Source organism: Rhipicephalus sanguineus, unplaced genomic scaffold (genome assembly GCF_013339695.2).
Source record: "Rhipicephalus sanguineus isolate Rsan-2018 unplaced genomic scaffold, BIME_Rsan_1.4 Seq12085, whole genome shotgun sequence".
NCBI classification, from domain to species: Eukaryota; Metazoa; Arthropoda; class Arachnida; order Ixodida; family Ixodidae; genus Rhipicephalus; species Rhipicephalus sanguineus.
In genome coordinates this window covers 23,467-49,966 of record NW_023614491.1, presented here as the reverse complement: position 1 = coordinate 49,966, position 26,500 = coordinate 23,467, and the positions used below count along the sequence as shown (strand labels likewise).

Genomic DNA, 26,500 nt, shown 5'->3' with positions numbered 1-26,500 from the left:
GGCACCACGAACCCTTTCATGGCAAATGCTTGCGTATGGTATGGTAACAGTACAGTGACAGCGTCAGCTTAGTTGGCGATGTGCTGCACACAACTAGAAATGATCGGCTTCACACGACAGCAAATGCTGCGTATCGGCGGAGATTCGGCGATGCGTGTGCGCATTGTTGACGTGCGCACACGCATCGGGGAAAGCCGGATGAGTTGTCCGCTCTTCCGCCACCATCTGTGTTCCGCGTCATCGTTTCCAAACGTTCCATGCGAAAAAGCCATAATCTATCCCGCGCTTTGCTGGTATCAGCGGCGCTCATTGCGAGATGCAAATTTGCAAGTGGCGGTTGGCACGTAGTTAAGCGGGGTTCGCGGCAGGTACCGAATGTATTTGCGAGAGCACGGCGCGCACCGAAATGCATGATAAGTGTACTGGGAGGCATTAAAGCTATTCGGACAGGGCTGTGGTGATTTGACTACTTGAGCAGAATAAAAAAGCACGAATTCGTTTTTTCGGACTGCCCGATTTTTCGGACGATTTCGCGGTCCCTAGGGAGTCCGAAAAATCGGATGTTGACTGTAGTTCAACCACAGTAAGGACGCAATCTGCATGAACGTGGCCTTGCTACAGACAAAGTGGTCTCACTTTGCAAAAAAGCAAGCAGTTAGGCAAAAACTGTCTTCTCTCTTTTATTCGAATTCTCGAAAGAACTTGCATTTTCTGAAAATTTGTGATTTAAGAATTTTCTGGTTGGCAGACATCTTGAGCCACAGAGTTGCTACTTTTGTGTCTATGTTGCTGTATTCCATGCAACCTTCATGCCGCAGCCACAATGCACACACACACACACACACACCGACACACGGCGCACCAAGTAGCTTTAACTATACCGTTTTTGTTTTCATCAACTAAGAAGTAAACAGGAGGTTGCGTCAACCGACACGGTGTTCCCAAAAATTGGGTGAATCTCCATAAAAGCAAAACACAGCTATACGACTAGGCATCTAGTCTTCCTCGAATTCAGAACCTGGCCACTACCACTTTTCCCTCGTGTGATACATCTGCCCATCAACGAGCTTCACTGATGCCAAGAAGGAGTTGCTTTCTTAACTTTGCATTGATGACAAGAAAATGGAGCCTCACCTTCTTGAGATCCTGCTGCAGCAAGCGCACCTTTGACCGTTCTTGTTCCAGTGCGGCATGCAGCTCTGTAACCTGTATTCAGACAGCCACTGATCATTTTTTTTATCCATTCTTGCTTTACTACACACAGTTCTCATTCCAGATTATTCTGATATGCTGGTTTACTTTGTAACTTCTTCAGTTTAGGAAAATCTTGCTCCCAAAAAGCACATAAAATGTCTGATATGTTAGAAACTGCATATTAAAACTGGAACATAACTGCATATTTGAAATCGGCACACAGATATGTTACACAGATATGGCACACAGACATGCTAGATATGAATTGGCACACGCCTGTTAACTCGGCAAGTTTCATCAAGATCGATCAAGACTGAGAATGTTTTAAAGAGCTCATTCGCCCCCCCCCCCTTTAACTGCCAATACCATTAGCACCAAATTATGTAATACAATGGCTATACGTAGTAACTACAAAGTGCTCATAGCACCTCTGATAAGGAGAGGAGACTTGCAGATTAATATCTAACTGCTAGAAATCTGCATTAACCTAAGCATTTACAGATTTCCCTTCAGAAGCAAAACCATGCTATACTGAGCTGAATACTTAAACATAGGCATGTCCTTCACAAATTGATGAGTGTGCCATACCTGCTGAGTCAGTTCATCCTTGACCTGGGTCACTTCTTCAAAATCCCGCAGTATCTCTGCTTTGTCTTGCACTGCAAGTGTAAACGCAATTATGTGTCCATTATTAAAGGATAAAGGCATCCTGACAAGCACTGATCTTTTTCTCGGCAGCTCTTCAGCTAAATATTTCCTGTCAAAATACTAGCGCTAGGCACCTATGAAAGTTCAATAAAAATCTTTGCCATGACAATGTTGAAGGCACAAAATGAGGTGCTTTCAGTTCACTCCTAAGCAGCGAGGCGCAGTTAAGACAATAAACGTGTGAACTGAAAGACTAATCCTCAGTGCTGATGTTGCTAATGAAAAAATTTAAACAAGAGCACTCCCTGCGCTGTTTCTGGCTGCATTCCATGCAACAGCCGCCTGTTCTGATTGCAGGAATGCTGGGAGTCTGTCCATGCACATTTACCTCATCAGTACTGAAACCAAAATTGGTATGGCGTATTTAGAGAGATGTGCAAAAATGTGCAAAAAGCTGGGCTGGTTGGTTCATGTTGCATCTTTGTGAGTATGCCTTCTTCTTCATCCTTGTCTGGGGCTTTTGCCAGTTTTTTTCCTTGCATCTAAATCTGAAGTATTATAGCTAATTATTTAGGCTGCTCTGACACTTAATAGAATATTTGTTTAGATGTAGCAGAGCTTCATTCAATTAAGAAAATGCGCGTTCGCACACACACACAGGCAGAGAGAGGTCAAGATTTCATGTCAGCCCTTGTTACAATCAGTGTAGCTGCCAATGCATAATGTAATGTACTGCACAGCTCTGCTATCAGTGAGTTTACCTTTACTACACAAGCAACGCCCCTAATTGGCTCTAATCCATTCCACACCCTGGCAAGTGTGGTGCCATAGAGTACCAGCTCCAGCTGCAGGCATGGCCACCTCTTAGCTTTCTTATGACGGACTGCACATACCTTGCTCTTCGAAAGTTTTGAGTAGTTTAGCTAAGCAGAATAAAATTAAAAGTAGTGACATATGCACAAACGAAAGAACATAATGCATCTAACTTCTAGAATTGCTGCAGTGGCTGCAAGCGAATTTCCTTTCTTTTCTCAGTGCTCCCATGTCCTGCAACACCCCTACAGCCAGCAATATTTTCCATGACACTCACAATGGCTAATGAACATTCTAGAGGCTCCTGTAGAACCAGTGTGTCACAATTTCACCTAGTTAACATTTTGTGTGAGACAAAGAAAGGATAACGGAACAATCAACAACCTTGAACTGTTAAATGAATAATGCCACGCAACATTAAAGGGCCCCCTCACCAGGCCACATAGCAAATTTTAGTTAGACGCTGGAAGTTGTTTGTGCCGAATGAAGAGCAGTATGCCGCAAGAATTTTTCAAATCGGTTCATTACGAGCTGAGAAAAACAATAATTTGTAGCGGCGCGAAACGATGATGCGAGAGGCGAGTTTCAAACCCTTGCCGCTCGCCCCGTGTAGCCTTCCCAAGCCAAATCCCTTCCCTGCCCTCTTCACTTGACACATACGCATGAACACGTCATGCAATGCATGGTCACGTGCGCATGACGTGCCCGAGCACGCGAGCGGCGTTGCACGGCCGCTACCTTTTTTTTTTTATGTAGCGGCCGTGGGCGTTTTGTCGGCGTTCTCTGTGGTGTACAGCCTGTTTCTGCGGGAGGGCATGAAAGTTCAGACATTTGTACGGGCACGAGAGTGGCGGTATCATGAGCCAGTGCCGCATTAACGTTCACTTGGACGCGGTAGAATAGATGAGCATAATGAGTGTTCGAACGCGCCAGAACATTACTTTCGTTTCCAGGGCTGGCGTCTGCTCGATGCGCTAACCGCGGGGACACGAACGCATGGGAAAGGGAGGCACATTAGCCCCGCATCTCGCTGCAATTCACGAAAAAAAATGAAAAAGACGCCACATTCCCTTGTGTGTCTCATTATTTCTCTCAAGTTTTATTAATCTATTCAAGCAACAAATACACAAACTACACATGTCGTGTCAAATAATTATCGCAGTGTCACGTGCTACTGTTGGCGACGTTAGAGCACAGTCGTCTACGTAGAGGAGCGACGTCACAGCACTACCATCTACGTAGGGCAATTTCTCATGTACGCCATCCCCCTCATTCTCTAAAGCGCGTGCCAGCGAGAGGAAGGGCAAGCAGCGTTCACCTTGAAATTTCACCCATTTCCGCGGCGCGTAGCGTTGCAAATTTGGCAGACGTGATCGTGAACGCCCAGTGTATGCATTGCGCTCGTTAGCTCAAAATTCTCAAACCTGGTGAGGGGCCCTTTAAGGTCACGTTACAGTGCCATATGTGCAAGCCAAATTTGTCGCCCCCATCCCATTAGTAGAGTTACAGATGTTCCAGCATTCCCCAGTAGTACCACACTCCTGCCATTCTCTCCAATGTGAATTTTCAAGTAAGGCAAGCATGTTTTATAGAGGTCCTGAACCACTTTTCCTAGCAATCATCAAATAACCTCAGTATTGGAGTTTATTGCCCCACGAATTGATTGGCGCAACATTTTTTTGCATCCATCAAGAAGGGTGGAGCTACAGGGATTGCCACACACTTTAAGCACTTTCTCCGTCTATCATCCTGACGAGTGCGCTGGAAGCTACAGAGAAAGGGACGACATTGGGGAAAGAATCTATGTCAGCGCTTTTCATGAAATGCAATCACTTTCTCCCGGTTTGATTCTGGTGTGCGGTAGTGTTGCTACTGCATAATTTTAGCACACTAAAGAACGCAGTGCAGCATGAGCGGCACCCGTGGCAAGAAGCGCACCTGATCCAAACTGTGCTCTTGGTCTATGTCAGCTTTCGGCCAACAGCAGCAGTCTGCTGTATGACAACGTACGGCTGGTGCCCTGCCCACCAAAAAGTTAGGACGGGCCTCTATGAAAACAGCGTGCTAAAGAAAGTGGCAACTTTGCACTCCAACTGTACTGTATTTTCTCGCATATAACCCGCACCAAAAATTGAAAAAAATCGCCTGAAAAGTGGGGGTGCCAGTTATCTGCGAATAATCCGGAAGCAGAGGTCAGCTTCACAGCAATGCATGGCCTGCCGTGCAGTTGTGTGCTTTGGCGGACGGTACCAAACTGCGCCCGTACGTAATCTTCAAGCGCAAACGCTACCCAGCACTACACTGCCACCAGGATTGTTGTGCGAACCGAAGATAACGTGTGGATGAATGGTGACCTCGTCTGTGACTGGCTTCGCACGATCTGGGAGAAGAGGCCGGGTGCCATGTTGGCACGGCGGTCGATGCTGGTGTTGGACTCGTTTCGAGGCCACTGCACTGACGCAGTGAAAGCGCGCCTCGCTGACCACCGCACCCACCTCGTGATCATACCCGGGGCATGACTCCATGCTACAGCCACTGGACGTGTGCCTCAATAAGCCATTCAAGGTGCACGTGAAGCGGCTGTGTGCTGATGGATGGCCGACGGGGCGCGTGCGGAGGCCAGACCATTGCGCTGCGTGCCAGTGGTTCGTGGATGCGTGAGGGGCGATTCCGGCCGACATGGTCGCAAGAGCTTCAAAAAGTGCGCCATCATCAATTGCTTGGATGGCACGAAGACGATTGCGTCTTCGAGAGCGGCAACGAAGCCTCGGATGCAGCACGACAGCGGCGAGTCGGGCGATGATTGAAGGAACGGGAATCGGCGCCGTCAACGTTGCGGCGATCGCTTCGAAATAAAGTTCTTTTGTAAACGAGATTGTGACTGTGCAGTTGTGACTTCCAAAACAGTTTTTTTTAAGCTAAGCATGCGGGTTATACGCGAGAATTTTTTTTCTTTTTCGGGGAGTTCAAAGTTAGGGGTGCGGGTTATATGCGAGGGCGTGTTATATGCGAGAAAATACGGTAAATGCTCCTTGCCATGCACAACTGCAAGATTTGGCTAAGCTGTTCACAAGAGCATCTGCTTTTCGATGTAGTACGCATTTTTTCACCAAGCACAGGGTGGTTCAGGATGCCTTCGAAAGGAACAACCCGAAGCCTTAAAGGGGCCATGACACCCAATTTTCAATCATATTCTGTGTTATGTGGGTAAATCCTTGTGCATTCACAAATAAGCTGACGAATTTTAGCGCATTTAGTCGAGCACTTAGTTTATAATGAATATTTTTAAGCACGTGAGTAGCCTGAGAGTCAAGCAACACTGGCGCCCTCGTGAGCCGTCGAGCCGTGACGTAACAAGCAGCTAGCTGTGCGAGCGTCTACATTCCGGCGAACGATATTGTTCCGTGGCCAGCTGCGCGTGAAATCGATATATTTTAGCTTTCTTCAGCTTGGCACTGAAATTGAACGATTTGCAGCAGCTGAAACTTGGTAGAAGACGACGACTCCACTCCTTGCTGCACATGATGCCACACATGCTATGGCAAAATGGTAGTTGCTGGCGTGGGCGGAGTTTGCAGCAGGCGACTTCTAGGGCTTGTTTGCACTGAAATATTCTTTTGCGTCCCACTTTTCATATTTGTGTAGACATAATAGACCCTTTACTTAAAGTTTTCGCTGAAAACCACTAATTGTTTGGTGACCGTGTCCCTGACGTTTCACAGACATGCTGCCCTCAACATCTCCAACAATGCAGCAATACTATGTTTGCGCTCATGGGAAGGTAGCTTCGTTGACTACTCTCTCAAATGCACTAGGGAACAGTGACCTTCTGCAATTTTAGTCTTCCAAGAAATATGAGCTGGCACAACACTCCCTCTGGGACCATATTCTGAGATGTTCACTTTCAGAGATATCATTCTCAGTGCGCATCAATTAAAGGCAAGAAAGAAGGTATTCACTTCGGTGGTAGGACACTAGAGATTCTATGTCATGCAAAGCAATACCACTGCCAAAAGTGATCGTCACAGAATATGGTCCTTGGTCCACACCTTTAACCAACAAAACGAAACCCGGTACATCGCAGCTAGCAATGCGACTACACAATGTTTCTGCAACAAAATTAAACACAGCAAGACAGCCAACAAGCTAGCCAATGAAAAAAAAAACTACAATGTACTTAGGATTTATGAGCAGCCAACAAAGAAAGCGTTTGACAAGGAAACCTCTGTTTTCGAAGTCCCATTTTCAAAACGTTGATTACAGCCACGTTCCTCAGCATTCCTTGCCTGACAACTCATCACTCCAAGCTCCCACCTTTCTCAGGATTTCTGTCTTGTTTAGCATGGAATGGTACCTATTATTAACAATTGTCGCATGCGTAGACATAGACTATTATTGTGATCAAGTGAAAAAACTGTGAGCAACAGTGACTTCAGATGGCCTTTCCAAAAGCAGGATGAGAAAGACATGGCCCTTATAATAGAATTTTCATCTCATTATCAGGGCATCAAAATGTCTTTGCTGAGGAGAATACATCCTTAAAAATGTATACCCAATTGGATACACTGTTAGCTAATGATACCACGCAGGATAAATATTTAAATTTGTACTTACTTTCGCCTTGGGCCAAGATGTTGCACAGCTGCTTGTTGCGAAGCTTCACCACCTTCAGCTCAGCCTTAGAATAAAGGGACAAATGATCCTTGTTACTTCATTTACAAACCATAAATAATGTTAGTCTTACAAGAGCAATGCACAGACCTTATCTTTGAGGTATGCCATTCCATTTTTGCACAGCTTATGCACACAAATTTGATAGGGGAGCATAAGCATTTTTTACTTCCAACCTATGGAGATCAGTAATCTTGCATCAAAAATTAATCACGGTATGCTTGCATTTAATCAATTCCTTGGTATTAAATCTGACCAGAACATTGAACTATCTGAAGTCAAATAAAATATGGCCTGAAGTGCACATACAAACAAGCATACAAAATTTGCGTGCAGTTTTAAGGTAGTATATGGAGAAAGAATAAAGAGAAGGGAGATCATGCTGAGTATGGCTACCGAGAATAGATCTGCATGAGCTCGGTACCAAATTGTAACTTTGGTCATCAATGGTTAAGACCAAGGGCCGCACAGCATTCAGTTGTGACAAAAATTCGCTACCGGCTGGCATGGTACCAGGCGGCAGATCCTAATGAATGCTCTCCGCTACCATGACACAACTGTTCGAACGCTCTTTGGTGACTGGGTCTGAAACCATGCGCACAGGCTAGACTTTTAAGCAGGCGAAGTAAGTATAGTCTGTGCACAACCAGCTGAAATTTGCAACAAACATGCCCACTTAGTACGTCTATGTACTTTTGGACAGAATGGCTTAAGCTTAGGTGTAAAAAAAAGTGATGGGCTAATTTCACACAGCGCAGTCTTAGCAAATAGCACTGTGACATGAGTAGCGTACATCAAACTATGCAATGAAACCCTGTGCACTGAAAAGTTCCAGTGTAATGACCACCAAGTAAAAGCCACAAGCTCCAAGTAAAACTTTTGCGTTGATAGCATTGCAAAAAACACTGAACTGGCATTTCTGCATAAAAGGTATCCAATGTAAATGTTTCCCGAAACAAAACACTTCCATCTTTGCAATTAAACTATTTTCATTTCTATTAGTAAATTGTGGCTGATGTGCTGAAATACCACAATTGCAGACTGTTTGCTTGAAAATTATGGACGCTGTTACTATTCCCTTTGAACCAAATAAAGGAATTCACAGAAGCTCATAAGAAAGTAATGGACCAATATGGATAATAAAACACAAGCACAGGAAGAAACTTAACTTCAATAAAAAAATGGCAGCAGCACAATTAAAGCGTGCTAATGAGAGAGAAAAAGGAAAATTGGGGGACCCTTAAGCTTCGCCTTAAGAATTGAACACGATAGCGAAATCCGACCCCTAGTGTGCACTTCAACCACTAAGTGCATACTTCCTAAACGCGCACGCGCAACGTGGTCAGGCCAGGAAAGCGGAGGTCAAAGCCAACAATGCCATGACGATGCTTGCTGAGAGCCAGGGAAACTGAAATGAAGCGTCGTTGCGTGATATGGATCCCCAACTACAAGCACGGGAAGCGATCACAGGCGCCAACGACGCCAAAATGACGCGGAACTTCGAGCGATCAGAGTTTATGCACGGCCTCCAAGATGTGTGCCAAAAGCGGATCTCTGGGGCTGCGTTCGTTAGTTGAAGGTGCATTCACGTCCTCATTCGTGGCGAGAGTGTGAAAGCTAGTTCACAGATGGCAGCACATTATCTAATGTTGCTGTTTGTTTGATGTGTTTTCCGCTAGATGGACATGTTATCCATTTTGGAGCTGTTTGTAAATTGTGTTTCTAGCAGCGGTGGGTGCACTATACCGGCTTTTTCGAAGCATGGCGTCGCACAAGAAATGTAGTTTGATGGCCTGCCAATGCCTACAAATCGCCGAATCGGCTCATTTTCGTCGTGACACCTGATGAACAAAATAAAAAAGAATCCCTCAAGCTGTGCTTAGTTACAAGGCACACGGCAAGAAGTCCGAGAGACGAGGGGAGTGCGAAAGATGTGAAGTGGTCTCATGCCTGTGTATTCAAAGTTTTTCACACACAAAAATCGCACTGAACAGTGATGCAGTTAAGCGCCTTGGCAATTGTGCGTCTGCCATGCAACATTAAATGCATTAAGGAGACCTTCCACTACATGGCATTTAGTAGCGTTTTCTTCCGAAGCAGTTGCAAGTAAATCGTGGCTTTGTGGTAGGACCTGCTTGCCACGCAAACGGCCCGGGTTCGATCTCAATGGGACTAAGATTTTATTGTTTATTTGCATCTTTCTGGATTTTTCGGTCACAGATGATTTTCGCAACAACCAACGATGCCGTCGCCGACACGAATTTCTGCGACACGAGCTCGTAACGCTATCGCGTAAAACACAATTATGAAGCTAACAGCATAAACAAATCAAAGAGAAGGCAGAAAGCGCTATCAAGTACTTACAGTCAGAGCTTCAATATGCTTCTTAAGTGAGCTATCTGTTGGTCCTTCTCTCCAGTTCATCTGGAACTGCAATGTTATGGCCTGCTCTGCTAGGAAAGGCTGAAGAAAAAAAAAAGAGAGGGAGATCGCTTGACTTTTGACAGTCATCCTCTCTGACGATTTCTACTCAATGGTCTGTTTCTGCCACACTTGCCAAGCTGCCCTACGTGAATACCTACGGGTCGTCCCACATCAAAGTGCCACCTAGATGTGTGCGCCGGCCAAAATCACTGGCAGCAGCACGCCGGTGTTTCCACCTCCGGCGGCGGCGCGTGAACGGTGCGGGGTTCATCGGACGGCGGCAGCGCGGCGCGGGGGGGGGGGGGGAAGCAGTGAATGCGATAAGTACACGCGGTAATGTTACACTAACGAGGGCTAGCAGCGAACTCTTTTACAGCGAAGCTGTTATCAGATCACAACGGCAGTGGGGTAATGTCCACCGCCGGTGTCCGTAACCACTATCGCGTGGAATAAGAAAAAAAATGAAACTAGAATAAAATTTCCAGCAGTGATGCTACCGAGGACTTCTGATTTGGAGCAATTTTTGGAGCAGCAAAATTTCGTTTTGGAGCACTTTGGAGCAGGAAAAATTTTCATCTTGGAGCACTTTGGAGAGATAATTTTGCATCTGGGAGCACTCTGGAGGAGCAAATTTTACCTGGAGTGCACTACAGAAGCATATTGCATTAACAGTCAAGCACCTGAAAATATTATGGGGCTCTTATGAAGGCTAGAAATATTTGGAATAATTGCAATTCTCACGAAAAAAATCATCTCAGGAGAACTCCATACTTCACTCGCTAATGAAAAATAGAGAGAGAGAAATAGATTAAAAGGAAGAGGCAGGGAGGTTAACCTGGTGCGAGTGACCGGTTGCTACCCTGCACAGGGGTGGGGATATAGGGGTCGGAAAGAGGACAGAGAGAGAGGGATATAAAATAAAAACAAAGCAAAAAATGCACACATGCACACATGCAGGACGTCCTATCAGAGCCGTTGCGATAGACCGGTTGAACGCAGAAAGCGCATTAGCGCCTGCACAGCCTTCTTCTGTGACGTTAAGTCCTGTCGGTGGCGCAGGATTCTTTCTTCCGAAAGAGTTCGGTCGTCCAGTTATCAAGCGCGTTGCAAAGCGACTGTCTTTGCGAACAGTACTGTGGACAGTCGCACAGAATATGCTCAATCGTTTCATCACTCCGCAGTGGTCACAAGCTGCGGTGTCGGCCATCCTATGCGGAACGCGTACGCGTAGGTAAATGCGAAACCCAACCATAACCTGCAAAAAATAAGGACTCATGCAGTTGAGTGTTCTGGATTAACTCTTCGGCGATTATTTTCGACACTAGCAAATAAACAGAATACCGGATAAATAAAATTGCAATTTATGAAATAAAACTCTAAATACATCTATGTGGTTATCAGCAGACGTGGTAGACAAACTCCGTGAGTACAGCAGTGCCTCAATGCCAAAGAGCCACACTGTCCCTAATGCATCCCTAAGAAAACTCCAAGGCGAAAGTCAGGTTCTTTTCTTCTCGATCAACGGGTTGTTTCTCCCCTCCCTCTCTGCAAGCTTTCTGCACCTCACATGGTTTTGCACTACCTCCTTGATCGGTGCACCGATCACGGAAGCAGTGTAAAGCGACGATGTCACGTGATTACATCACGTGACATCACGATATATGACGCCATTGGCGTCACAAGTTTTGACGATGTATGACGTGATGATGACGACATCACTGATTATTTTTACATCAATCGAACGCCGCCGACGGTCAATTTTCGTGTTTGATAAAGCATCTAAGGCTTTCGCATTATTATTGCGTATTGAAAGTTAACAGCCTGGCCGTTAACAACCTGGCCTTACATACCAACCTGTCCTGCACCATGTCACCTTTGTGCCATGCGCGAAACGGCTTCGCTTATCATCCACTTCACAGCTCCTCAATTTTTTTAAAAATTTTTATTGTGATAGCAATTATATGGACACTCTAGGCGGATTTTTACCGTCGCTGTTGCCGTAATTTTCCGTATAAAGTCCAAATTAATAACACCACCACGAGCATTCTAGCTGCGGGTAAAAGCTCGCGAGCGCTGGTGACAAAACGCGGCTGAAGCGGAGATTAAACTAGCCGGCCGTCTGTCTCCGTCGCATGGAGAGCGTATGAGATAACATCTTCCCGCTTGCGGACCTGCGTCATTGCTCATCAAACATAGTGGAAACGCCCCGGCAGTCTTTCGTAAGGAGCATGAAGGGACGCCAGGGGAGCAGAGGGGGGGAGGGGGGACAACCGCATCGTTCGAAAGGCACTGTCGCTTGCGCGCGCGCTATCTCGAGGCATCAGGAGATGGCTCGTAAACTTGCTGTGCTCTCAACGCTTACTTCGCGTTTAGAGAACTCAGAGCACGAAAACGCTTCGGTTCCTGGAGCGGCCATATGCCCTTAAACCAGCGTTTTGTTGAGTACGCGAGATCGGATCCAAAAGAGTTAGCTGCTAGCCTTACTTCGTTTAACAATAATTTGTTGATATCGCATTCATTGCTTGCCCTTAAGCGAAACTGAGTTTTTTTAACCATCAGCTATTGACCCTCGAATGCGAGGGGCGGACGTGTAACATGGCGCAGCCGCTTCACTGTGGGCCGTCAGCAACGGGCCCGCTACAGCTGCGCATTTGCGGCTGCTCCGACAGGAGATATGCTTTTATTAATCAGATGACATTTTTAAAAAAGCAAGCAAAAAATTCGAATTGGAACCTTAGCTCGTGAGCTCGAAAGGGCAGGGCCTTTTAGGGGGTATTTACCGCAGATGATTACAAACTCAGATGTGCTGGGTGAAGGAATTATGAAAAAGCTCTTCTGGATGAAGATCCATGGATAAAGTATATCTGAGGAAAAGTGTCAACGGGTTCCCACCGTTCGCGTGCTCTTCCATTAGCGCGAAGCAAGGAAAACCCGATATTGTTCCATATCTACTGCTAGCGATCCCAGATTTCATTCCGCGATGTCAGAAACAGAAGTGACAGACATTTTAGCAGCACGCATGTAGTTATTACTGAACGTTGCTTTCCTTACGTGCCGTGCGACGCTTGAAACGAGCTATCAGCAGTGTTTCAGGAACAGACGACGTCCGCCGATGAATCGCCGTCGCAACTTTCTCGCCCGATAGGCCTAAACGTCACGAGCCTCTGCGGAGAGCGCATTTTGCTGTAGAACCGACTTGCAGAACAGAAGCTGCGTCGGCACCGTGCATGGCATTGTGGCTTACTTGGGACGCACGCACGAGCGCTATTTATTCAGTGGAATAATTCTTGGTTTATGGTTGCGACTTTGGCAGCCCCAAATCAAGCTGCACATGTCTGACGCGCCGGCGGTGCAATTGCCGGTGATAGACGCCCCCAAACCTGAGACTTTGGCGCAGTTTGGCGCAATTGTCGTCGATATTATCAGGATGGCGCAGTAAATACAATTTGGCGCACTTTGGCGCAGTTGGCGCAGGAGTGGAATCACTGTTTCAGGCATCATACTGGGCGACAGATACCACCCGTGGTGCGTGTTATTCTTTGCTTCCACCCACCACCTACCTAACCATTGGTGGGCAGCCATTCTGTGCTCTCGGCCACGGCTTCGGTGGCAGTGATGGTGTTTGGGGCCCTTTAACATTATAGCGAAAGCTGTTATGAGATCGCAACAAGAGCTGATTTTGGCGCCGTAGTTGTCCGCTGCCGCCGCCGCTGCCCGTACCAGCTCTCGCGCGAAATAAGAAAAACTGAAGATAGAAACAAATTCTAGGAACGGGTGAGATTTGAAGCCGGGCCCCGCTGCATGGCAGTCAACTATTCTACCACAGAGCCACGCTGGTGCTTGAAAGTTCTCGCAGAAATGCTCTATACAGTTACAGCAATCGTGTTAACATATGTGATATGGCGTCGTATAAGAGCAAAATAACAACAGGCGTCACACAATGTGAACTGCGCAAGAGTGACCGCGTCGTTCATTGCTTCCAACCCACTACAAGAAGTTCAGCCATAATTCTTCATCGCCGTCAGCCACAGCACAAAGTGCACATATGCCTTAAAATGTGCAGCAGGTACCCCGCTTCTCGCAGAATGACGAATAATGGCATAGTGGGTGCTTTCTTACTTCATGAAAGTTACGATTATTTATGGCGTAGTGGGTACCTTGCATGTGTGCTTGCTTAGTTGCCCAAGAGAGTCGATTACGGGCTCTAGAAAGGCTGCTCTTCCAGCTTTCACTGTGACTGTGCTGCGTGTTCCGCGCAGACCTGGCAATTTTTTTTTGCTCTGATCTCACTTAGCTCTACAAAACACTCGTGTATGGCAATACGGCCGCTCCCGGGAGAAAAGCGGTTTTCGGTCAGTTTGTCGTATCAGTGGTCCGAGCGCAAAGCAGCGAGATCACAGCGCTCACAGCGCATAGAAGGTATACGAGCTGTTCGCTGGGGGATGTCTGCCCAAAATAGCGCGCGTGCCAGCGCTCTCGAGGGCGCCCTTATAGTCAAAGTTCACAGATGCTGCTCGAGTTACGCAGTCCCTCTCCCCAGACATCCCTTCCTGCTCCTTCGCCCAGCAAATGACGGGCGGGGCGTTTCCTTCTGCTTGAGGAGCAATCGACGGCAGGCCTCGCACGCGGGCTGATGTTATTCCGTGTGACAGAGATGGCCAGCTTGTTTCATCTCTGCTTTAGCCATGTTCCTTGCCAACATTCACGAGCTTTTACTCACGGGTAGAACATACAATGCACGGAGCGATGGTATCAATTTAGAGTTTATACGGAACATGACGGCGACGGTGAAAACCTGTACTGAGTGTCCATACAATTGCTAACGCAATACAAATATACAAAAAGCTGTCGAAGCGGGCTCGCCTTTTCCTTGGAAAGCTGCATCGTCTCCACTGTAAAGAGTGCGTCCATTGGAAGAATCATAAAATTCGGCGCCATTTCCATTGGTTTCGTTCTCGCCTTCAATACCCTTCTTACAGGGGACATCTCTTCGCCACTTATTTCTTCATAAAGCACGCGTACAATGTCAGCGCTAAGCGTTGAACCTATCGTGATTTCGCGCTTGTCAGCTACAGTCTGTTATCTCCGCATGCGCAGCCGCAAACGCACAAAATGAAGCGAAATCAGTTAATCGTTCACGATAGTCCTGCGAGCGAAGCAAGAGCGCGTGGGCGGCTGCCTAGCAAAGCAGTATGGGAGACAATTCAACTGTTATTTTTTGTATATGGACCAGTCGACAGTATGTACCTGATGATGTCACGTGAATCACTATTCTGGCATCACGAAGTCCACCAAAAGACAAGAACGCCAAGAGAGAATAACACGCTCGTTCTTTTTGTTTTTTGTTGTATTTTCAGAGGCTGTTAGGGGCCCTTTATAAAAACAGGGCATGCAAACACGGACACAGGAGAGTAGTCAAGACACCAGAAACGCCGCTAACAACTGAAAAATCACACAGCGGCGGAACCGAAGGTAGACACAAATATTTATCTGCGCATTCCCACGTAAGAGGCCATACCTATCAATCAAGTGCGAGTAGTGGTCTACGTGAGAGATAGCTGTTCACTCTCTCGACTTTTCTCTTATGTCCGTGTTTCCACGTCATGTCTTCTTAAAATGAATACCTACCAACTAGCTCATATTCTAAGTTTGTCATTCTCTTTATTTCTGTATTTATTTATCGATTTACGCGAGTAAGAATGAAAGGAAAAAGTGTACTAACGCACATATATATTATTTATCTATTTATTTATTTATGCACAGTGTACTAGGTCTAAGACTTCAAGAATATGCTATCCAGCGAGTTGGGCAGTCGCCCTTTAAGGCTAGAGGACACGGCAGCGTTTAGGGTCAGGCAATACTCGTGATATTTCCGGAGAAGAAAAGATACTACAACTTCTGGGGAGCTATTCTCAATGCGTTCATCTAAAGATGTCCACAGTCCATTTCGGCAGAGCGCATTCAGTGATTCGAAAAAGCGGTGAGCCGTGATGTCACCTTGCTCTTGACCACGTCGCTGCACTGAACCGCCAGCACATTCCTAGCGTAAGAAAGAAGTGGACGAAACGCACAGAAACAGGAACTTTTCAAGTCTGAATTTGCATATGAATGTGTCTCAGATGTTGAGAACGATGCAGGGAATGCGTACCGACCTTACAGCTGCGTTAGACGAGCGGCCGCATTAAACCAAAATCGATGGCTAACACAATCAAAAGACATGTGCACCAAAAATCGGATCTCTGAGGGCTGCGTTCATTGCATTGAAGCGCATTCCGTCCCTATCATTTGTGTCGAGAGTGTTTGGAAGCGTCGTGACGTCATGATGGCGCTGCAGATCAAGAACCGGAAACAGGGGGCGCGCTTCTCGCTGAGCTACCACCATTCAGCGGCCGCTGAAATGGACACATCGAGAAGAGCTCCTCGGGCGAAGTGCTGTATTTTATTTCCAGATTGCCCATTCGAATTAAAAGAAACAACTAACGGCGCCGCGCCGCAATTATTGCGCAGCGGCGGCGGCGTGATATCTCTTGGGACTTCGGCGGCGGCGTGGCGCGGCGACGCACACCTCTAGTTCCACCTGCTTGAGGTTATGACTTTTGGGCAAATGCCACATTGACTTATGGCGGAGAGCTTGGCCAGTTTGGACACGCGAAAAGATGTGCATTTTCAGTGCTAATGAGTAAACGGGAAGAAATTAAACAGACAACAGGATGGGAAGGACGTTGGCATTACGACAAAGCATTGCATATGAAACTATTTAAAGTGACTGAAGTACTAAAGAAATGGAAGAAACAGCAAAAGCATCTATCCTTACCTGTTTGCTCCTTAGTTCTTCCATCCTTTGTTCTCGTGACAGAATGTTTTTGGCATCCTTTACAACCTGCTCAAAGATAGCCTCCTTTGGTGGTGACAATGGTCTCTTCTCATTGTTTCTTGTGTCAGGAGCATCTGCGTAAAACGTTTCTGTGATTTAAAAGGATGTGCTTACCCATATATTGGAGTCATTATGTTTACAACAGGCAGATTACTGCATATACCATGATGCGTGTGACTGCTAACCTATCACGGTATTTTATATTACTGACATTTTCATCAGCCTTCCACAAGCTTTGTGTCCTGAAACATAACGCTCAAAGTAAAATTTCTCTGCTACGCTACTCTTGTTAGGCCTAAATTAGAGCACATACCCATTGTCCAAGACCTTTGTACCAAATGGAACTCTCATATTCTGCGATGCATTCAAGAGAGACCATAAAACCACTTAAATCAATGAAGGGGTCCAACACCCCTTTGTCTGGTGATAAAACATCTTACAAACTGCAAGCAGTGCTACGAAGAGCTATGCTAAATTTTGTAGGCGTGCGCGGCAAATAGAGTTTACAAGCATTGTGCAAAGTTGCCACTTTCTCAAGCACCTTCTCTTAATACAGAGGCCCATCCCCACTCCCTTGAAGCTGCCGGCATTGGCCGTATTTCATCATTTAGATGGATTATGATGGACTGTCTAAAAATGTGTCAAATTTCAGCAACACAATTTCAAGGCGCTCGATTACATTTTAAGAAAGAAAATGAAGGAATGTGTTTTGTGTGATCTTCAGTAATTAATGTTAATTAGCATCCAATTCAATATCTAATTATTCTGCAATCAGTCAGCTTCTATTCTTGCATAAAGAGAATCAAGTACAGTAAAAGCTCGATAATTCGAGCTGATGCCCTAGTCCCGGCACATCCCTGTGTATTTCTATGGGGCAAAACTCCCGATAATCCGAACGCGTCGGTATCCACAACGTTAATTCGAACTGGGAGCCCTGGTTTTCATTGCTCATCGCACAAGTCGGCCCAAAGTGATCACAATGTGTTGCAAAACCAAAGCAAACCATATTTACTAGAGACGCAAAACAACGAAATAGCAGCATTCCTCAGCAGATGAGAATTCGGACACTGCACTGGAGCTCTTGGGCAAGCTGCAAAAGATGCTCATGGAGTAGCGACAGTAGAAACGTAAGCAAACGCAAATTACTGATTACATTTAATTTTGAATGCGTTAGCTCTGCCATGTAAATAAATGGGTTTTGGAGCATAAATAGCGTCATATTTCACATTGAGGCCCGCTGCTTACATGAATGCGCGTCGGTGCTCTTTCTGGCGTATCACTGACTGATCAATTAATTCTGTTCCCTGTTAGAGCTCCATGAACTTAATTTACGAATAACCTGCCACAAACGTGTAGTAACGCCTAGCTCGCGATGACTAGTCCACAGTGGCTTTCTGGGTTCTGCCCACGCAGTCTGGTGCGATGTCCGTTCACACAGCAGCCGCCTACTAATTTAAACTCCGCTTAATTTGAAGAATTTTGTAGTCCCCTTCAAGTTCGAATTAACGAGTTTTTACTGTCTTAGGCTCCAAATGCATGCCCAGTTTGTTTTTTAGTTGTATTCGTTTCAAGTAAAGAACAATAATACTCCTGACGTTGGTCCTCGAATGTGGCACGTCGAACGATTGTCGAACATGGTAGTGTTTCCACCAAAGTGATCCTTTACAGCAATACGCAACAAAATGAAGTTGAATGATCGCTAGTTGTCCAATAAGGAAGCCTTCATAAAGGTGCACACTGCATTTCAAGCCATTTGAAGAAACACACGATGCGTGACACGCCTCTGTAGTTGACATGTACAATTGTACGCACCGCCGCTGAAGCGGTTATTTTCCCATGCAGTGACCATACTTCTACCTCGAGTCTGGAATGAATAAAATTAAGGAGAAAGTACAGGACATGTGTTTCTCTTAAAAGTTTCAGTAATATCCCTGGCATTGCATTGAGCAGCGAGTTTCTTGCAATACTTCCTGGAGGAAATATCATGCACCACCCTCTATGCAACTTTGATAACTAGCACTGTGCTGTCATTAAAAATGTGTCATTTTATGTCTATAGAATTAGTGGTAGGGAGGACCCTGTGGGGAAAAAAAAAGGTGAAAGGGAGATATGTAGGAGAGGTAACAAAAAGGGGGGAGGAGGGGGGGGGGGGGCAAAATATGGGAGTGGGGCTGGGGGAACTAATTTTCTTTTTTACTGTCCCCCCCCCCATATTGCCCCCTTGCATCTTGCTTCACATGAGGTCTCCCTTAACCTCTTTTAACGCTCTAAGGGGGCACGCGGGAATCGTTTGTAACTTTTTAGTTTCTTGGTCTAGGTTGATGAAATTTGGCACAAACACTATAAATAATCTTAAAATGGCAAATTCAAATTGTCATAAAGATACCTTTACTAGATTTTATTTTATAAAAATTCGCAAGTTCCTTGCTTGTGGAAAGCCTGGCACATTGATGAAACATGCTAGGAGACAAACTACTTTGTATCCTTGCTCACATACTGTTTGTACTTAATGACATTTTTAGATTTTTTTTTACGGCCCTAATAAATTTCTGCAGAACATTACATGCAAATGCCTTTGTCTCAGCTGATCGTGCCATGCAGTAATTATAAAATAAAAAGAATGAAAGCCTAAACGAAAATTCCAAGAGTGTCTTGAAGTGTAGCACCAGTGTATGGATTACAATAAAACAAACAGCCTAAAAATCAGTCTAGCCATAGCTGTGCTATGCTTTCCACAAGCAAAGTGGCAGGCACAAAACACTCTTTTGAGAAATGGACAACAAAGTTTTGGTTGCAGTTGACCCTATGCTAAAGTGAGCCAGGACAGTAATAATTAGTGTCCTTGCCAGAAGGCAACCTTTTGAGCCTCTACTTCTTAATTTGGACTGATTTAGAAAGTTTATTAACTTCTATCATTTAGCGCAGACGCTTTTGTGCAGCCCCCTGGAACGCTAGTGCAGAGGCTGCATGTAAACATTTGGACATGTTGGACTCCCTCCCAAGTACTGACCGAGCCCAATGCTGCTTAGCTTCGGTGATCGAACGAGAAATGGCGCATTCAGCATGGTATGGCCGATGGTGACATGTTGGACTGTATCGCTACTTTTGCAGCCACGGAATGTATCGCCAGGCGGCCTAAATAGTGGTGTATTAGTTTGGTGAAGCTGTGCAATCACCCCTGTCAACTACTACGCCTAAAGATTGATTTCCTTGTACATGAACCGTACCCGCGCCGCAGAGCCGACGCCTTCTTGGCAGTCCAAAGATGACGGCGACTTTGCACTGAACTATACTGCAGACGCATTTCTCACATTATTAACCAATCTAAGTGAAACGAGAACGCTCTTCCGCTAGTGAGGACATTAGACGCCCGTTTTATCAGAACGGGACTAGGAATGCGTGCGCACAAAGCTCGGGTCTCAGCAGCGCGGCACGAGAGCAAGCGTTGGCATATCGTCTCCGAAGTAAAGCCAGTAAAGCGGCACTCGCGCGTCATCTGATAGGTAGTAAGCTTTTTGATGATAAAGCGCTATCGTTTACATCGCTGTCACTTTATTACCGCCCGGCAAGGGATGACACGACGTGGCGACAACCAGGTCGGTACGCCCCAATCCAATCACTGGCTTGCCCGATCCATGCGATACCGTCCCCCGTTTTCCTCCAGAGGAACTAAAGAGGCTTGCACTTTGCCTCCCGTACACGTGTAACCTTTCGAACAGCGGCGATTCATGTGCTTACAGCCGCGGAGAGATCAAGCAGCGAGCACTCCGTCCGTAAACACAGCGACCGTCACCGTGGCAACCACCAGTAGAAAAACGTATCTCAACGGTGTCACGCGCTCCCGCCAATAGAAGCGCCGTGTACATTGCAAGGTTCGTGACAACGCCCTCCGATTTTTTTTTGTTTACGCTTTTTCTATGCGGTGATCGTAAGCGAGAAAAGGGAACGGAAAGGCGGAACTTGACCTTTGAAACGACGCCAAGATGGCGGCGCTCGGTGGCAGGAAAGACGAGACACGACGCCATGAATTGCGCCCTTTTAGCGCCATTTTGGTCTTTTTCACCGACCTCACTTACAGAATTATTTTTTTTTTTCAGGCACTTAGAGTGCGTTTTCAGCACAATCGCTTAGATATTGCGTAAATAAGAGACAAGAGATGCCAAAACGAGTATTTTCCAAAAATTGAATTTTTTGGCTATTTTGGCGATTTGACCCCACGTCCCCCTTAAACAGGACCCACCTCGGACCTCTGGTTCGTACACCAGCTCTGCAGGTGACGAAGCTCCGGCCAGCTGGTTGAACTCATCCAGAGACATTGTTGTCTTTTTGTCCTTTTTTGTCGTCGTTTCTTCTTGTTCTTGGTGGCATTGCCGCGGCTGCCCGGAGTAGCCAGGTTTGCCACGGTGGCTTCCCTCTGCTGAGCTTCATAGAACTGCACTCGAGGACAACCGAGAACATCAGAAATACACTAAACCCTTTTACATAAAATATGGTTTGATACAGCATTTCATTTTTTGTAGTTCTCACCAGGGTTGCCAGGTTTGGCTACTTTATGCCAATTTGGCTACTTTTACAGGCCGATGGCGGCAGAAAAATCGTCCTGGCTACTTGGCTATTAGCTACTTTTAAGTTCCCTCAACTGGAGCCAAATTATGAACATCTGGCGACGCAGCAGCCCCTGACTTTCAAGCATATGGTGCCAAAACATAAGTAAGCCATGAAAAAGACACTGTCCTATTGTCATGACAAAATTTTCTTAGAAACATTCGACAACTTTTTACATGCTATTACTAATGGCCGAGGTGTGTTACCTGTTCCCAAGAGCGAATTTGGCGCTTGCAGTATAAAAAACGAAGGTTTTTGAATGCATGGCTGGAATTCAGGAAAAGCTGTTCCATTAGGGCTCCATTTTCACCTTACCTATTGCTTAATGCGACTTTAAACTGAAGCTGGAAGAGAACAAGACAATCAGAAGCGCTCCGTATTGGGCATCGAGGGCGCTCTGTGTACAACGACATTAAATCAGAATGTCCGACAAACTGCTTGCTACATTTTTTGGAAGTAGATACGTACTTCCACTCAGGAATTCTAACTGCTCAGATTTCATCATCACGCAAGAAATGATTGTGCAAGTTACTCGGGGAAACCCACGTCGGCTATGTCGAGAGCCCACGTACTGCGCAGTGGCACTGCGCGTGGCCAGTTCGCATGGTTTAAAAGGAAGAGCCGGTTTTCTGCCCCGACGACTGGTTCCGTGGCTGCCCCAAAGGATCGACGCAAAGCCGGGCAGCGAAGTCGAAGAGCCGGGGCAGCAGCATCTACAAAGGAGTGGCAGCGTCCGTCCAGCAGATACTACTACAATTTAGATTGAATCAAAGTAACTGTGATTTTTAGCACACTCATGCTGTATTCATTTTTATTGTCACCAAAAGGTTGTTACCTGTTATTTCCAGTGCTTCATGGGAAATTCATGTGAAACGCTGAAGAGAATGCCACTTTTGCAATGCCAGGAGGCACTTAATTATGTTGAATTAAATGTTTGTTAAACTCCAATCAGTAATGCTTAAATCTCAACAATTCCCATTTTGAAGAGCTCGCCCATATTATTTGCATTTTCACCTAAAGGCTTTTAAATTTAGCTGTTTAAAAAACTTCACTACTGTTTTCACACACGTGTGGCTACTTATGGCTACTTTTGCTGCCCGTGGCTTAAGTCAGCTACTTTTTGTCTAGTTTTTCAAATTTTCGGCGGCTTTGTCTTTCGACCTGGCAACCTGGTTCTCGCAACTGGTGTGTAATTAGGCATAGCCCCCCCTTCCAGCATCTGAAACAGAACTTACATCTTTCTTCTCTTCGTAATCCAACCGACTGAGAAGCAGTGCCTGCTGGAGATCTTGCTCGTAGACGTCAGAGACGAACTGTTGAGACCAATATTCGATTAGGTCAATGACTACGAGCCATTTCCAGATGATTATCATGTAATGGTGAAAAATACCAACACAGGCTATTCTTGCACGTAGAGTATTCAGAAGCATGTGTTATAGATGATGAATATTTGCAAAGAAAGTAGAAAAAGCAGCAACGAAACATGATCTTTTAAAAGCATCCAACTCTACTTGCCTAGAGGACACATAAGGAAAGTTACTGTTATTAAAGCGGTCATGAACCACCATTCGGGCTCACTAAAAAAACATCCTGCGGAAAGCAGACACTGCCATGAACAGCTCAGCCAAATCTTGCAGTCATGTGCGGCAAGGAGGGTTTAGAAGCAGAGTGCAAAGTTGCCATTTTCTCAGGCACCCGCTTTTCATACAGAGGCCAGTACTCGCTTCGGAGCTGCTGGCACCTGCTGTTTGGCATCACACAACGTCTCACAACATGCGAAATTTTGAAACAATGAGTTGTGTTCGCAATAGGTTATATGGCTTTGACCTGCCGTCTTCGCTAATATTGTGCCTAATATCACAATTGTACGGAACACCAAGCCATTGCAAAAAAAATTGGCAAAGCTTGCACTAAGCCGTGCAAGGCTTGAAACAGTGAAACTGGATGATTCTGAAGACTAATCTGGTTGCTTCCAGGTTGTTTCTAGGCCTTAGCGAAGTGATGCAGGTTGTTTCTAGGTTGCTCCTAGGTTGTTGCTAGGCTTTAGCTAGGTGATGCTAGGTTGTTATACATTGATTCTCAGCGCAGGAGGTTTGAGTTGAACCACAGACAGTCACAGACACGACACAGATGTCCAAACTCCAGAGACAGAAACTCGCACTGAAACCAAGCGTTCGCACCTCTCATAGATTTATGGGCATGTCGTCATTGGCCTAAGCCTTCTATCGCTTCGGGGACTCTCGCACCGCTGTTGCCTTTCCCGTTACCTAGTATTCTCTCGTAGTACTTGGGGTCTTTGGCTCGCCGCTGTCGCTTCGCAGCCATTTGTTTTTGCGCTAACTGTTGCCTTCTTCTTTTTAGGGACCAGTGGTGAGTAGTAGGATTTACCCAATGGCACATACCCGTTCATGATAGTTTTTTGGTTCGTTGGACAAAGAATGATTTAAGCAGCTTTGTTGTTAATAGTAATACAGTCGAACCCCTCAATAACGAAATCGCCGGCGAAGTGTTGTTGTTTGTTATCGTGAGAATTTGGTTGTCGTGAAAATAGAAAATACACACACCAATTAATTCGCACAACTTAATTTATTTAAAGAAGTTGCTTGTCTTGCTCTGTTTCACGCTGCTTTGAAGGAGCTTGACAGCAGCCTCACAGTTTAATAAGCTTCGCATAGCTTCGTTGCCATCGTGGGCACTGAGGAAAGAGCGAATGATTTCAAAAGCATCAACTTTGTGTGAACTTACTTGCCTTTCTTGTGTTTTGTTGCTTTCCTCACTCTTGGTCTATTCTTTGCGCACACTTTTGATGATAGAGTCATTGCTGAACTCTTCATGCACGATCTGGTCAGCGTCAGCACAAGTCGTGCAGTTCAACAGCTCTTGTTAACTTGTGGCTATCACCATCATCCTCATTAGTCTCTTTTATCATCATCATCGACTGAATGTAAACAAGGCAATGGTCACACTGATGTTTATTGGCAGAAACTTATGTGAACGACCTATAGAATGAGCGGTGCTGCAATTTTCGAACTTGGTTTCCAAAGCTCATCGGTCAAAAAAAAAAAAAAATGTTGGATTACTACCTGAAACTTTCGTTATTGCGGAAGTGCTTTTTAAATCTCTTCGCTGTTGAGAGGGGGCAAATCAATTAACTCTACGGACGTTCGCCGGGGACACCAGACTTCTTCTTGTCGCGAGAATTTCGTTCTTGAGGGCCGTCATTATTGAGGGGTTCACCTGTAATAATATCTGAGGTGCTATGTCAGGTCGCCATGGGCAACATATGTAACTTAACAGGTGAAAAGGAGTGGTTGGAGGCCGAAGGGGGGTGTGGGAATTGTTTTTTTAACTGGAGGTCTGCACAGCCCGTGATATTTGCTAAGTGTGATCGCTGTGGTCTCCTGCAAGCTTGTTTGGGGGTTTGAAAATGTTGGGGCCTGTTACTGGCTCTTTAAGAACCCCCATGGTCAAAATTCCGAGCCCTCCACTATGGTGTGGCTTATAATGAACTGGGTTTGGCATGTAAACTCAAAAATTAAAGTATTGTAAAATAACAAAAGTATTGTGAGTTAAACATTGTCTAACTGAAAATGCTTCATCAGGAGCTAACTAAAGTGTGTGCAAGTCACTGCGTATTTAATAAGCTCTGCGAGTCTGGTTAGGTTATGCATCATCAGGTTCGCCCCGCATTGCCCATCACGTATGCTTTTCGGTAAACCCGTAAAAACGTAAACCTAAGAAGTCGATGGACAAACTAAAATTCTAATCTATCATGAAAATTTATGTTGAGGTGTTTCGCACAGCACAGTGACGAAAAAGAATGGTGCAAGACCCTGTCCAAGTTAATGCCCAACAGTTACCCTTAAGACGGAACAAAACAGCTGTCACATGGATGGTTAGAGCATCGGCGAGTTAGTTCAATTTCATCTGTGCACTTTGCTGTCATGCTGTGAATTTTGTTTAACAAAATTCCTGCAAAACAGAAGTGGAAGGACAGCAGGGTGTGGTGGGTACGGCCGTAGCCAGAGTTTTTTTCAGGGTGCGAGGCCCACTTGCTGAAAGCCATGACATTGAGAAAAAACGCCAAGCATTATTTATTTTCGGTAATACACATGTTCCCATAAAAATTCGAGGGGGGCCGGGCCCCAGGCCCCCCCCCCGCCCCCTGGCTACGGGCCTGGGCTGGGTGTGTACAAGGAAGTGCATAATGAAAACAATTCTGCAATAAACAGAGACTAGTGTAGCGTTTTACCTGATCATCTCTCCTTTTCCAAGACTCCCAGTCATCACCATGGTCTTCAGGTTGGCCTGCCTGAGGAGCAGCAGGCCTTGCTTTGACCTGTTTGAACGACGTCTTTAGAGCAAGATAACGAGACCGCTCCTTATAATTTTTTTCGAACGTCTACAAAACCCAGACTTGTGAATTACAAACCGCAAACCCCGAAATCCGACAGGAAATAATGCTACACACTTCCCCTTTGAGCAAGCGCGGCCAGTTGTAATTGCTGCTTTAGAACCAACGAAGAAAGCGCTATGTGTGCTTAATTTAGTGGAGTCGTAGGTAAACGTTGAACAAAACTGTTGATAGTTCCTGCAAGCACACGAATTTCACAGACCACGATGACACGCATTAGTAAGTTAGGTTTACAGCACGTGCTCCAATATTGAAATCCATTTTGCACCGTATAAACGTTAGTAAACGTTCAAGTGACCTCTCTAACACTATGCACGATAAAAGTGAATGCTCCTGTCACTTGCAGCGTCCGAAACGATGAAAACTACCCTACCTGGGTTTCCGCTGGCTTCTTCTTCTTCTTGGGTTTCGGCTTGGCCGTCACGGAGTTGCGATCTCCAGCCGAGCCAGTCTTGGCGGGCTGCTGTTTCTTTACGGGCTTGGAGTCTTCGGGATCTTCGCCCTCAACTTTCAGAACGGCAAAACGCGATGGCAGGATAGCGGCCATCTCACCACAATCGGGCTGCACTTGGGTGTACCGACTTGGATCGCGACAAACTGCAGGAATGGACGGCTCAACGGCGCAAGAATGCAGCACGACGCGCGTGAATTAGGCAGTCGCGTAGCGCCGATTAAACGCAACAAGACCGCAGACTCTTCGGGACAGAGTGCAGAGAACCTCGCTTGTCCACCGCCCGACACACACGTCCACAAAACGCAACTTTGTTTTCGTCGTCGGTGTGCACACACGTGCCGTCTAACTGGCCCGATATACGGCAGCAAAAGCCGTGGAAATGCGAGCGACAAGGCAAAATTTT

At 45.9% G+C, this 26,500-nt stretch overlaps 1 protein-coding gene across 1 annotated transcript; it reads right to left on the bottom strand.

The window, feature by feature from the left end:
• Window positions 1-987: 987 nt before the first annotated feature.
• On the bottom strand, window positions 988-26,490 carry LOC119376453 (G kinase-anchoring protein 1-like). Its single transcript, XM_037646268.2, is given in 10 exon segments — window positions 988-1,206; window positions 1,783-1,853; window positions 7,270-7,333; window positions 9,691-9,789; window positions 16,565-16,698; window positions 20,865-20,963; window positions 20,966-21,056; window positions 22,465-22,542; window positions 25,482-25,568; window positions 26,017-26,490. Coding segments are annotated over 10 exon segments (1,044 nt in total). The 5' UTR covers window positions 26,191-26,490; the 3' UTR covers window positions 988-1,059.
• Window positions 26,491-26,500: the final 10 nt, after the last annotated feature.